This window comes from Megalopta genalis, chromosome 1 (genome assembly GCF_051020955.1).
Source record: "Megalopta genalis isolate 19385.01 chromosome 1, iyMegGena1_principal, whole genome shotgun sequence".
Classification (NCBI taxonomy): domain Eukaryota; kingdom Metazoa; phylum Arthropoda; class Insecta; order Hymenoptera; family Halictidae; genus Megalopta; species Megalopta genalis.
In genome coordinates, this window is record NC_135013.1 from 9645808 (window position 1) to 9659633 (window position 13826).

The window sequence follows — 13826 nt, forward strand, 5'->3', positions numbered from 1 at the left end:
GAGTTTCTTACTGATAATATTTTTCATATCTCTCTAATAAACAAATCCTTTACGTCCCTTATTTATTATTAAATCAGCTTTGCAAATCATTCGTTAATCTTCACTGTACACCTTGCATAAAAATTTCATATGGTACACACGAGGTGTCATGCACACCAGAAAATTAAAACGGCTGTCACGGTTAAACTTCATATTATTTCGGGTCCGAAAAATTAGTAAATATTCTTCAGATGTTCTAAAGTAAAGGTGAACAGCGTTTTTCTTAAAAATATCACTGTTATGTAGTAAAAAAAATCCGGAAAGTTCTCGCCTTGTGACTTGTTCAATACTTCGAACGCGGATCGAGTCCGTCCCGACCTTCTGTCAAAGCCTCGTGTTGCGGACTCTCTCGCGGACCCTCTCCCTCGCACCGTCACCTCTCATTGGCCATTATTTTTCGTTAATAACTCGTAAACAAAGCCACAGATTGCAAATTCGCAAAGGAAAAAGTTACTCCAAATGACCTCAGCTACCCCTCATTTTCGGCTGTTAAAATAATTGTGGAACACCCTGAATATTGATATAATCGAACTCCATTACTTGGTGTTTTTACATTGCATTGTAAATGCTTTTTTGATGGTTCAAGATAATCCTACATAGTTACTTATTTTACAATTACGCAAATCATGACGTTAATATTGTAAATTAATCTCTCTATATATTTTTATTATAAACGTAAAATACGCATAAACAATATAAAACTCCTACAAAAATTTAACATTTACAGTCTTGCAGTATTTAAAAATACAGGGTGTCCCAAAAGTCATTTGCAATCAGGAAATAAAGAGTACCTATGAGTACCTATTCGAAGTATCTTTTTCCTTAGCACAAATGTAATCCGCGCCTTTATTTATGAGTTATTAACGAAAAAAACTGACCAATGAGAGGCGAGCTCAGCTGGCGCGAGGCGGCCGAGCCAACGGCGCCAACGGTCGAGGCGGCCGAGCCAACGGCGCCAGCGGTCGAGGCGGTCGACTCCCAGCTCAGCTGGCGCGAGGCGACCGAGCCAATAAGCGGAACTGGGCTTCGTGCGCTGGTTAGCTGGGCCGCCTCGCGTCAGCCGTACTCGATTCTTAAACACATCAGAGATTAAATTACTACAAGACAACAAGCAAGTCGAATATTGTGCCATGTGTTTTGAATGGAGCGTCAGGCGTACGGATGCGCGAAAAGAGTGAGACCGCAAGCACGATAAAGTGATACGGTCGTCACTCTTTGTCTTCGATTATGAGGGCAGCACTGTTCAGCTGTGAATCGTCAGCCAATCAGAGCAAAGCAATTCCTTGACCATTTCTCAATTCAAGAGTCATGTTACCCCCGAATGTGGTTCTTGAATTGAGAGAGGAGAGAGAGAGAGAGAGATTTTACTGTATATACACGAAACTATAAACATCAGACCGGTTTCTTGTGTTTGGCATCTAGAAAATAACATTAAGAAAACAAATTCAATAACGTTATTCTTTGACAAAGAGCTACACCATCATCACAATGAAATATAGTTAACTACCAGACCAAATGTACATGGTACAGTCGCTACAATCAGCTACAATAATGTTTAGGAGGTTATAAAGTTTGTAACTTTTTATTGTGAGTCGTCGTAACTAAGTACATAACATTGTTCTTTTGTAATGTGTAGCGATGTGAATGCAATAGGGTGTGTATGTAGGCACGATGCGGTGCTGTCTGAAACGAAGTTGAATTCTAAGAAATTAAACGTTCGTCGAAGATATGAATCTATGCGATTCCAATCTTTTCCGACGTAATGGCTTTCTGCAGTCCCACGTGTCGAAACATTAATTAGTTCATGCTATGTGTTTAATATCGCGCGATGAAAACTCGTCATTGTTAAATAGGGTGGACGTGCACACATCTAGAACGCGGCCACACGTTTGTTAGAACATTTAGCCGGCCCATAATCAGTAATCGGAGCCTGTTTCAGTAATCTGTCGTTCTGGACCAAGGCAGACTTTGCTTACGAAAGTCAAATGTTACGACCCACACGATCGTTCACGCTTCGTGGCGGTGCTGCGACAGAGGCGAGTTGCTCGTTCGCTTAAAATTCACGGTTCTTCGACCGGTACGACTCTTATATTCCGTGAGTGAATCCTTCGCATCTTTTAAGCAGAAAACAGTGCGTTGTTTACCTATTTTACTCTCGAATAGATTAAAGCATTAAAACTGTATAATGTGTATATATTTGAAATTCTTACTGTAAAAATCGCTTGTAAACGAAGGAATCGACAAATTGCATGGATGCAAAGATAAATTGAGTTTCATGCTAATACTTACGTCAGTTTCACGTGCAGTAGTTAATATACGGAGGAAATAGGTCAGTTTTTGTGTTTAAATTGGGAAGAATTTGTACTTGTCTCCGTTAAGCTGGAAAGTACGTGAGAATTAGCGCTGGTTTATTTCTACGTAGTTTTAAGACCTTTTTTCTTTTTATTCTCAGCGAGTGACCTGTTTCGAAATTTCGATGAACGCGCTGATTGTACGACAAGGAGTATTAGGAATTAATATGAGGAACGAAACGCTGTTTTCGATTCTTTGAAACGTCTTTTAACGGGAGTGATTCGTATGAAAGACAAACAAGAGTTTTATTTTTACCGATTTATTACCATCGTCCGCTCATAATGTTCGCGCTTGTTGAATTCTGCGCGTGGCTTTGTTTAATACGTACAATTCATGGTTCGACCTTGACTGAACCTCCGCAATCGGTAGTGGTCGTTGCATTCGAGGATGTCTATGATTTGTCATTATTAGCCAATACTTTGTCGGATGAAGGAATCGACGCGACACTGATCATACCAGAGCAATATCAAAATGATCTCCACGAAAATTTAATCGGAGTGGAACTGGTATTGCTGACTGTCGAAATAACGAAGTCCGCGTATCCTGAGAGCAAAGCGATTCAGATTTGCGAGGCTTTCTTGAAGGACGAGCAAATTGCGAAGAAAATATCCGAAATTCAACCTACATTCGTCGTATTTCCTGGTCTTAGGTGGGTTCTCTTGCCGATGGTCGAAAATCTCCTTGAACATATTTTAGTTGCTAAAAAGCTTTGCTAAAAGATTCACGAGTTGTGCGGTACGAGTGAACTCTTAAATATACATACATATACTTCCGGTCGAGATATCTGGAACATTGTTGTACGCTAATCACAAAGTATTTATAAATCAACAATGAAAAGTACCAAAAGAGTTGTTAATATTATATAACTAACTGTTGATCGGAGTAGTAAATAAATATAGAAAATAAACAGTGTTATATTTTTATTATTATGGTAATTATGTGGTACTAGAAATGATTGATAAATTGTTTATAGGCATGACGGTTGTTTGTTACCATGGTCAAGAGTTATTCAGTCGATACCAGTGATATGGACGCGGAACCGAGACGAAGAGATCTACGTTTTCGAATATACTGGTACTGCTTTGCCGGTTCAGAGTGCAGGACTTTGGACAAGGCTGCGGACAAGTCTTTCACGGAGGTCGATCTTCTCGACGGCCAGAGACGAGTACACCGCGTATGCTCTCCGGATGGGAGGAAAATACTTGCCAGAGACTGGTTTCAATTTAGACAATCTTTACACGGATGTCCGCCTTATATTATGGGGTGGCGACGTCATCCTACGTTCAGATTTCGCTCCGCTCACGCCGCTGATAGTTGAAGTAAGCGATATGGAAAAACGATTATGCTGTCTAGTCTAGTATTATGGTTTCTTCTTGTTCGATTTGTCCGATCGCAGTGTATACAGAGTGTTTCACTTTCGATCTTGCGAATAATTTTATATTAATCTTTAATTATAAAAATGCTTTGTATATATACAAGGTGTTCCTGAGGTAATTTGAAGTAAGTTTGTCCATGGCGAAAATGCAATCCACGGCTTTGTTTACGAGTTATTAATGAAAAAGAGTGACCAATGAGAGGTGAGATATGCCGGCGTAAGGCGGCCGAGCCAATGAGCGGAACTGGGCCTCGTGCGCTCATTGGCTCGGCCGCCAAGCGCTAGGCGAGCTCGCCTCTCATTGGACAGTGTTTTTCGTTAATAATTCGTAAACGAAGCCACCGGTTGCATTTTCGCTAAGGAAAAAGTTACTTCAAATGATCCCAGGAACTTCTCATTTCCGGTTTGCGAGACATTTTTGGGACACCCTGTATATAGATTTACGAAGTTCAAATGTTTCAGGTTGGCTGTCATCATTGTAGAGCAGCATATCTGCTTCCCGAAAAATTGCACGAATCATTGGTAACGTTCAAATTAGGCACGACTGCGGTTTTCTTGAACGATGGTCATGAGACGATGATTAAGGATATGGCGCGTACGTTGCCTCAAGGCAGGGACGGTTTAGCTGTGGCTTATAAGACCAAGGGATGGCAAAGCTCAAATAACCCAGAGAACCTTTTTATTGCTGCAACGGTTGATCGGCAAGATCTGATAGGTAGAGTAGATTGAGATCTTATAATTTTTGGATAGAATCCTGTTAGGTTCTTGACGGAGTTATCGATAATAATATTCTCATAAACTCGATGCGCTTATTCAATCACACGCGCATACGTTGCTTCTCATTATTCATATTTGGATTTCGTTACGAGCCTTCTGGATACAGGAAAATGGTGTTGAAAATGATTCCTCGGGTACACATTATAAGTAATTTCATTCAATGACACATGCAGACTGTAAAGCTAGACGTGGTACAAGTAGACATCTGTAAATATGATCGATACAGTTTACGTTCTTAGTTTGAATTAGTTAAACCGTTCCCAATGACCACAAGTTACCAAAGACCTTGCACCGATTCAGGAGCTTCGATTGAGCCTTGCAGGATACAATCAAGTTTTATATTATAAAGCTTACGAAACTATTTGGATACGTAAGGACAATGGGTGCTCCACAGAAAGCAAAATTGATTAAATCTCGCCGCTCAATTCGGTTTAACATCGGTTGTATAAATAGGCGTCGGTGGTCGATTAATTTTACCATTATGTTGCAGGTAACGCGCGCGCGAAGGTGGTATTAAGTCATTGCGCCGATACCGAACTTCTAGAATGCGGCTTCCATGGGACTCCGGTGATATGTTTTCCAAGGAACGTACATGAATCCAAGAACGCTGCTCGCGCGGTGCATTTAGGTTTCGCGCGTTCTGTAGAGGATATTCGCGCCATCTCTGGTACAGAGCTAGCAAACATGGTGATGCAGATGCATCTGACAATGGATTACCGGGAGAACGCGCGGAGAGTGTCCGTGGCTATCCGCGACAGGATAAATCCAGCTGTAGACAGACTGACTTATTGGCTCCGTTACACGGCTCGGGCCAAGGATCGAAACTTGGAGTTTTTGACGTCGATGAGCCCGGCGAGAACGCCTAACGAGGACCTGCAATTTTTGCTTGGCTTATTTGCGGGCTGCATAGTGGGGATTTGCGTGACCGTTGGTTGCATGTTGACGTGGTATCTCTTTACGTCGAAGAGGGCGCAACTATCGAAAGGACGGTACACTCAGTAAAAAATATTCTGCCGAGATCCTCTCAAGAAGCTTGGCACGTACAGGAGTTTGCAGTATACATACACTGAAATGAAAATCCGTGTCACGCAACACGATATGCTGATCCTCTAACGGTATGAAACATATGACATTGTTGGACCACCCGTGTTTAAGAACATTGATGCGAATTAGAAAATTCCCTCTCTATAGGAGCGTGGAGCGCGACTGATACAACGATCATAAAGAGTTGTAAAAGACTCCTGAAATTCGCACATAGGTGGTAATCGCAAGTCTGATGCGATAGGTATTGGATGGACACCTACTCCGACTATGGGCGTATTTCAGAGGTTTTCTTTGGAAAGGCCAAATGTAGCAAAATTGAAAACAAGATAGCTAGTCTCATGGTAATGTGACCGAGAGGTCTTGTTCACTACTCTCTATGCTTACGTTGGCAATTCCATACTAGAGGGAACTCTGTACATTCAAAGGGGGTATTCTGGTTCAGACCAGACATTTTCTATATCGACAAACGCGAATGTATTTTATAAACAGACAATTGATCCAGTTTTTCCAATGCCGTTTGGCAAACATTTTCTAGTCTATAAGGATCGAAAAAGATCAATTTCGTGATTTGGGAAATCCAGAATGCCCTCTTCTCACCCACCGACTCAAGGTGCTTGAAATTTTCTTAAACGTTTAATATCGGCTACATCTAATTTTCATTTTTATTATTGGGATAGCATCGTAATAAGTTTGTTCTCCAAGCTATGGGGCACAACCTACATCTCGCCCGTGGTTCCGGCTAGAACGGAAGTGGTTAAATACGGACACTTTTCGCATATGTATTTATATAAATGCACGTAGAGTACAGGTACATACAAATACAAATGTTACGAGCTAGGGTGTTATCGCATTGCTAATGAAGAGACGTAACTATTACGAGAATACTTGATCGTTAAGATTGATTGATCGGAAGAAAAGCTAGAAAGTACAATGTAGCGATGTGAGGAAAAATAAATTACAAAATTTTCACAATACTGCGCTCTGTATGTCGTCGTTGTCGCACGAGTGCTCGCTCGTGTGCGTTTATCGCTAGATCCTTACAACGTACGGACGAATCTGTACCTACGATTAATAATCCTTCTTTATTCCTTCTTCGTCTTCGTCTTCGTCTTCTTCTTCTTCTTCATTTTTTTTTCGTTTTCTTTTCTAAGGCCATATTCTTCGATCAGATTAGCCGTTCATGGTCATCCGAGCGATGACAATTGGCGCTTAGTATACAATTCGTTTGTGTGTATCGTGTTTCGTCGATCGTCACGTGACCCGTGCGATACATTTACTGGTTACTCGATCGTAGAAAAATCATTCTCGATCGAAGCGATCTACGACAATAGATGTAGTTATAAAATAAATCGATCTCCGCGTAAGAAATTGATTTCCGCTTATAGGGGTGGGGGGGGGGGGGGCGTAAAAAAAAACGTGCGTCCTGCATTAAAAAGACGGTCGATAGTATACATTATTTAAAAGAAAAGAGAAAGAAAAATAGGAGAGAAAAAAAATGTAGAAAACAAAGAATAAAATTCGTGATCTAAATTGAAAACGAAAAGCATGATCGTATGGAGACATCCGAGCTACAATGAATTCGGATTTCGTAATTGACTAGACAGTGGCTTCAATCGGCTTAGCTTCTGCGACGAAACGTAATAAGTGCTGGGACTCAACACCGAAATTCTATCGATGTCTTTAATTATACTTCCTCAAGGTCGTTCGAAGACGTAAAATATTATTACGTTTTTTCAAACCATTGGACAATTATCCATGCTGTCGAATACATATGTCTAGGGACTATTCAAACACGACGCTTCACACGACCTCGGGAATTACATTAAATAAAATTCTACTTATACTATCGTATTTACACCCTTGAACGGTCCGGTTCTTTCCTTTCCCAGGGTTCGCGTGTCTACGGGACCGATAGAGATGCTCGACGAGTTCCATTCGTCGCGACTCATCTTGTAAATCGCGGATTAAATAATAGTATCCATTCGCTACTCGACACACCTGTTGTCTTAAAGTATTTTCTTATTTTAAGTTATATTTCGGAAGAGGCTGTAATTTGTGTCTCGGCGAAAGTCCCCGCAGAGTCCGTTAGAGTCGCGAATGGAAACTCGGCGAAAAAAAGATCAATCGGATGTGACGATGGAAAAGATCGAGACCTGGAAAACGCAGGAGCGATCAATTCTTTAGAGCTCCGGGGTTCCGTCCTCTCTTCCTCTCTCTCTCTCTCTCTCTCTCTCTCTCTCTCTCTCTCTCTCTTTCGCATTCGTTCTTTTTCTCCCACAATGTCTCGACGTAGCTTTCGATAAACTTAAAGAAACATCGATCGATCCGTGTATATGCTTATCTATGGGTTCCATTGAAATCACCGACACGGTTTACACCGACGCTCTTTTAACCAACAGATGTTCACCGGGACGAATCCATGGCACGGTAAACCTGACAAAATCGATGGACGAAAGATCATACCGTGGCGTTTGTATTTGTTACAAGTGGTAACGGAGAGTCGTGACCGGACAAACAAGTCATCGATAGCCCAGCTCTACAGCGTCTTTGTTTCCAGTAAAATTGTCTACTTTTCGGTGTCACTAAAATTGTCAGGAAAGGAAAAAAAGTACCCATTTTGCGTACGCGTTGACAAAATCTACAAATCACAAAAGATAGATAAACGCTTGCGAAACAGTCGAGCCGAAGCCAACGAAAAAGAAACGGGCTTTATATGCTTGAAAAGAAGAGAATTCCTTTACAAAAATGAGATCTAATTTCCACAAGAAAAACGACACCGTGGCTCGCGTGTCACGAGCCTGTGAAAAAGGGTGGATTTTCCCTTGAAGGAGAAAAGTAAAAAAACAAATCCGCAGCCCTTGATAAGAGAGCGTCGGTGAAACCAGTGTCAACAATGTCCACGCAACCGGCTTATCTATATACAGCGCGACAGTCGTGTGCACGTAAAATCTACAAAAACGGAAAATAATTAAAGAAAGAAAGAAAAGGAATACGTTAAGAAGACAGTATATACAGTCATTGGCAGAATTGTTTCCCATTCGAGCGACTCGAGGCGAACTGCCGACAGCGGATACACGCGTCGTATCGCTTGCACGGCCTCCTTTTTCCCCTCCTACCCCCCCGGTCTTCGTCTTTCTCCCTTTTCTTTGTTTTTTTCTCCGGTTATTTTTTCATCTCCTTTTCACCTCGCCTCGACGTGGACTGACTCTCGCTTTCGTAGTCCGTCTCGCTCCTCGTAACTCGCATTGTTCGCCGGAACACGGCCGATATAAGCGAGTCGCGGTACAGTGGATCGCGAAAGTATTCTAACGCATCGGGGCGAAATTTTGTTGACAAACTTATCCGGGACCGTGCGAAGCAACGTCTTCGTTGTGCGACGATATCGTTCGTTCGCCAGCTTCGTGGTGGACTCGGCTTAAACTGCATGCCTCGCGATGGTCGCTCGTCTTCGCGCGCAATCTACGGCAATGTCTCCCTTACTGACGTTCAGATTGTCCAGAAAAATGGACAATTTGGGAAGAGGAGATACGATTACTCGATCCTTGCGGTTCATATTTATAGCCACAAATTGTCAACAACTATAAAAACGAGCTGCGAGGCTGCAAGAATAATCGTATCTTCTCTTCCCAAATTGTCCATTTTCGTGCACAATCTTAGCGTCAATTAGAGAGACATTACTGTACCTCTTTCCCGGTCTCTTCTCTGTCGCTCGACAGAAAACTAGGACAACATGCTTCCGGGTTTTTTGCCGTCAAAGGGAAACGTATTTGTAATAATTAACATAATTCACGTAGAGATATGTACAAATTAGAAACTAGACGTCGCTCAAGGTGATTCGACGGAGTCCGTCGTTAGCGATCGGTGGAGGCAGCGCGTACCTAATTCCGAGTAAAAAGGAAATTACGAAAGTCATTTGCGAGAAAACGGTTTTACTCTTAACCAGACCGGATATCGGCGCTCGAAAAGAAATCCGACACAGATCCCGATCGACGTGTCTCTCGTCGTCATTTCTTTGATTCTCGTCGTTATAAATTACCATATAAATACATATTTAAATTCGTACAAAAATCCACAGTCTATAGCACAAGAATTCTCTCTACCGTTTCGCGTTCCGCGCGATTTATGTGTCTCGAGGAGAAACGAACGACACAGAATCGAATGCTCTCGTCCCGGAGAATGATCTAGCGGAGCCGACGCTGGGCTCGGTCTCGGAGCTTTTCCGTGACCGGTAGCGCGAGCACTTTTGCGAGCCACTGTAGGTGCTCCATATTCAGGCGAAGACAAGGTGGTTTCTACGCGCTAGAGAGAGCGTCGGTATTACAATGAGATACCTACACATCGTTCTCAGGTCTTTTAACTCCGATATATAAATAAGACTCTCGCAGCCGTACGCGAACGTCGCGAGCGCGTAACGGAAACGAACGAAGAATGGTCGTCGAGTGGCCTAATATTCACGCCTATATTACTCTATCCCATGCTCTCCGCTCCTCAGTCGCTCGCTTATCCGGACATTCGATCTCTCGTCCACACGAAATACGCGCACACGCGCACGCACACGCACACAGAACACACTCTCTCTCTCTCTCTCTTTCTCTCTCTCTCTCTCTCTCTCTCTCTCGCCTCCTCTATCTTTCTCTCGCGTCAGCAGAAAACCGCAAATTATTAACATATTGAGTTACAACGTGGGGACACGACAGCCAGAGAAAACAAAAAAGCGTACGCGCGAGATACGAGCGCGTACAAATTCGTCGTGAACGGGGGCACGGGATCGTGCGGGCAACGATATCGTGTGCGCCGCGAGAATGTTTTGTCGCCGCCGCCGCGCCGGTAACGCGACACCGGCCGCCATTTTGGTGAACGCGCGCGACATCCGGTAACGATCTATCTCGTCGGTCTTTACCGGCTGCTCCTCAATATGCTAACATTCGCGTAAATAATGGTGCACCTGAGAGCCAGACTAGCATTATAAGCCACGTAACTGCAACTTCACAGACACAATCGTACCTTGCTATTACGATATTAATACTGAAACGAGTCGACACAGTTTTGCTGGGGGAGCGAATTTCACTTCTTCGGTCGCGTCCCCGCGTGGCCTCGGCGGTTCGTCTTCGCCGCGTCTTCGTTGTTTCGTCCGACGGTTTGGCAACGAGCTCGTCGAGGTTTAGCGAAGTTTCGAAGAAACCGCGCGTTCGAATTATTATATTATCACTTTAATGGCACAGCATGCGTTAAGATGCTTTAATAATTATGTAGGCGATTGCTTTAATAATTATCGCACGAAGGAAAGCTATTAAATTTGTTGTATCAAATGTGTTGTTATCGTTGTTCTTCTTTCTTTGATTCATGTGTATGACCGCACACGTTGAATCTCATTTCATGAATTTACGTAAATATTGCCGTCGCCCCGCTGGCGACGTTTGTCTGCGTAGACGTGCGGCCATTAAAGTGTTAATGTGACCAAAGACCAAAATTCTGGTCCAAATGTCCTCTAATCTCATTTCCATTTGATCTGTTGTCAACATTTTCCAAATACAGTAATGTCTCCCTTACTGACGCTTAAATTGTCCACTAAAATGGATAATTTTGGAAGAGGAAATACCATTATTCGAGCCTTGCGCCTTGTTTTTATAGTTGTTTAGAATTGGTAATTATAAAAACGAGGCGCAAGGCTTAAATTAATCGTATCTCCTCTTCCCAAATTGTCCATTTTTGTGGACAATCTGAGCGTCAATTAGAGAGACATTACTGTACTTTGCGAATTTTTTACCCCGTTTTAGGTTTAGAATCGAATCCGATGCATTCTCCTCTTTGTTTTGAATTTCAAAGTACAGTAATGTCTCCCTAATTGACGGACAAATTGTCCACAAAAATGGACAATTTTGGAAAAAGAGACACGATTATTCGAGCCTTGTGGCTCGTTTTTTCATGGTTATCAATTGTCAAGAACTATAAAAACGAGTTGCAAGGCTCGAATAATCGTGTCTCCTCTTTCCAAGTTGCCCATTTTCGTGCCGAATCTGAGCGTCGGTAAGGGAGACATTATTGTATTGGTCGAATATACATATACGATGCAACGCGACGAAACAATTAACAACGAGTAACTGTCTACGCAAAGTAAAAAATAAGAACGCCTCGGTTCATCGGCAACGTTCCGATACTTGGTCGTGTTACTTGAAAATGTTTTAAAACCTGCCAGGAGTATAGTAATGTCTCCCTAACTGACGCTTAGATTGTGCAAAAAAGTGGACAATGTGGGAACAGGAGATACGATTATTCCGGCTTTGCACCATGTTTTTATAATCGTTGACAATCGGTAACCTCCTCCCAAATTGTCCATTTTTGTGGACAATCCGAGCGTCAATTAGAGAGACATTACCGTAGTTGCCAAATTTGACAATCTCCGAACGAAGGTTTCGAGAAGCGCGCATTTCCGAGCTCCGCGGTGAAGCGACTCGGGCGAACCGAGAAACCGGCGTTGTTCGGCCGGGTGTCCTGGGAGGGTGCCCGACCCAGGACGACCTCGTGGGTCCGTTGGCAACGGAAACAAGGAAGACGATCGGTGGTCGTGTTGGGACCGCCCCGCGGAGCACGACCGTATGCCAAGATATGTTCCTCTAACCGTCTGAAAACTACGCGTAAAGTCACCGTTGCCGAAGAGTGGACTTACGACACTCTGACTGTCAGGTACAGAATGTTCTAACGTAACGTGTCACACTTTGTAGCCTCTCGCGGCGGTTTTACGGCCCCGTGGCCGACCCCCCGTGAGATGGGAGGGGGCCGGCCGGCCAGGCCGGGCTTATGGTTTGAACTTTTAACTTAAAACAGCGTTGGTAGAAGCGTTGGTCTACCCGGCTCCGGTGATCCTCGCGGCGATCTTGATCGCGTCTTGTCGCGCGGCGGGAGGGCGGCGGGGGTTTCAGGGGCGGGGGGGAAGCCTCCCGAGGAATCATCGTCGCGGAAAGATATCTGCCTGGACGCAGAGGGTCGTGAAGCACCTTTCGGTAGGCCGACCGGAATGCAATTGCACCACCTAATTGCAGACGTGCTCCTCGCGCGTGTGCCGGCAGAGCTCGCACTCGACGTTGCAACACCAGACGAACCGGCAGCCGCATTTCTCGGTCACGTCGCGGACCCGCGTCTGGTAGCCCCGGCCGCAGCAAAGAAGACGACATCCGTCCAATCCGAGGGACGTCCGGTTGCATATCCTTCCTCTCGTGCCGGGGATACCGAGCCTGAAATCCAATGAATGTCGGACCGTTCTTAGCTGTTTACTTTATACCCAGCTGATCCGCTGGGCGGACTTCGTTCGTGTATGGAACACGGTTAATCAGAAAATTGAGCGTACACCATTCAAAACTGTTTTAAAAGTGGATTGAATTCTTTTTTATATTATAGCGGAACTTGTCTACTAGACGGTGATAAAAATGCTTTTTCTTTTTAAATTTTGCTATTACTTGGAATGACAAAAAGGATTTTTTCAAAGTTTTTTAAGTTCTTTATCCGAGCCTATCATGGAAATTTTAGAAATGTCTCTCGTAGATCTCGGTAACTCGTACGCACGCTGAAAATGTTATCGAAATCAATTGACATCGTTACGAGTTACAACAAATTAAAGATGGCCAAATTCGCAGTTTTTGTTGTAATTAATTTTTTGTCAATTTTTGTTATAGGCTCGGGTAAAAAAATTAAAGAACGAGTTTTTTATTTTCTTTTGTCATCCCGAATAATAGCGAAATTAAAAAGAGGCGTATTAGTTATCGTCTAGTAGACTAGTCCCTCTATCATCAAAATAAAAAAAAATTCAAGTCACTTGGTCCAATTTTAAAAAAGTTATTGCGTTTTGAAAGGTCGAAGGTTCAATTTAGTGACTAACTGTACACAGTAGCGGTCAAAAATTTAAGACGACGGATCTCAATTTCATTTATATGGATATCGTGTAACTGGTTTGTCTCGTTTCGAAATCGACAGTCGCGCGTTTCGCTTTTACGCTAAACCCAACGAGCCCTAAAACTAACTGTTGCTTTATAAACGTGAAAATATTATTTATTCAGACCTCTCGTCATTTTTATCGTAACTTATCGTGCTTGGATCGAGAGGTTCGTTCAATCGTTTTCTACGAAAAAGGGTCTTTTTAATTTCAGCAAGTTTGAAACGAAACATGCGTAATCACTACACCGCGGATCTTTACGCAAAATAAAAACTGTTCACACTCAATTAGAGCGAACAGAAGTTAAACTTA

General features: G+C 43.1%; 2 protein-coding genes and 1 long non-coding RNA gene across 6 annotated transcripts in view; 1 reads left to right on the plus strand and 2 right to left on the minus strand.

Moving 5' to 3' along the window:
* Positions 1-1382: 1382 nt before the first annotated feature.
* LOC117228807 (UDP-glucuronosyltransferase 2A3) lies at positions 1383-6561 on the plus strand. 4 transcript variants are annotated; one of them, XM_033484813.2, is made up of 5 exons: positions 1383-2368; positions 2492-3040; positions 3365-3710; positions 4229-4481; positions 5034-6561. In XM_033484813.2, exons 2-5 carry the CDS (start codon positions 2673-2675, stop codon positions 5543-5545), a joined length of 1479 nt encoding a protein of 492 aa, XP_033340704.2. In that variant the 5' UTR covers positions 1383-2368; positions 2492-2672; the 3' UTR covers positions 5546-6561. The 4 variants fall into 4 exon arrangements, with proteins under 4 accessions (XP_033340704.2, XP_033340705.2, XP_033340706.2 ...); XM_033484814.2 differs by having other exon boundaries at positions 1383-2170; XM_033484815.2 differs by having other exon boundaries at positions 1383-2134.
* Positions 2635-3375, minus strand: LOC117228808 (uncharacterized). Its single transcript, XR_004492372.2, has 2 exons — positions 3155-3375; positions 2635-3071 (listed from the first exon to the last, which is right to left on the minus strand). It is a non-coding gene; the product is annotated as an uncharacterized LOC117228808 (long non-coding RNA).
* The window catches only part of LOC117228866 (protein Wnt-4), a 178860-nt gene continuing 171380 nt past the window's right edge, over positions 6347-13826 (minus strand). Inside the window, exon 7 of the mRNA XM_033484893.2 lies at positions 6347-12819. Within this exon, the coding sequence (XP_033340784.1) occupies positions 12618-12819 (202 nt within the window). The 3' untranslated portion in view covers positions 6347-12617. The remainder of the gene's footprint in view (positions 12820-13826) is intronic.

Excerpts from the sequence above, each read along its gene's own strand:
- LOC117228807 (XM_076520919.1), top strand. The coding sequence starts at position 2,673 with ATGTTCGCGCTTGTTGAATTCTGCGCGTGGCTTTGTTTAATACGTACA. Across the intron at positions 3,041-3,364 it reads GTCGTATTTCCTGGTCTTAG|GCATGACGGTTGTTTGTTAC; the intron begins GTGGGTTCTCTT and ends AATTGTTTATAG. Across the intron at positions 3,711-4,228 it reads TCACGCCGCTGATAGTTGAA|GTTGGCTGTCATCATTGTAG; the intron begins GTAAGCGATATG and ends CAAATGTTTCAG.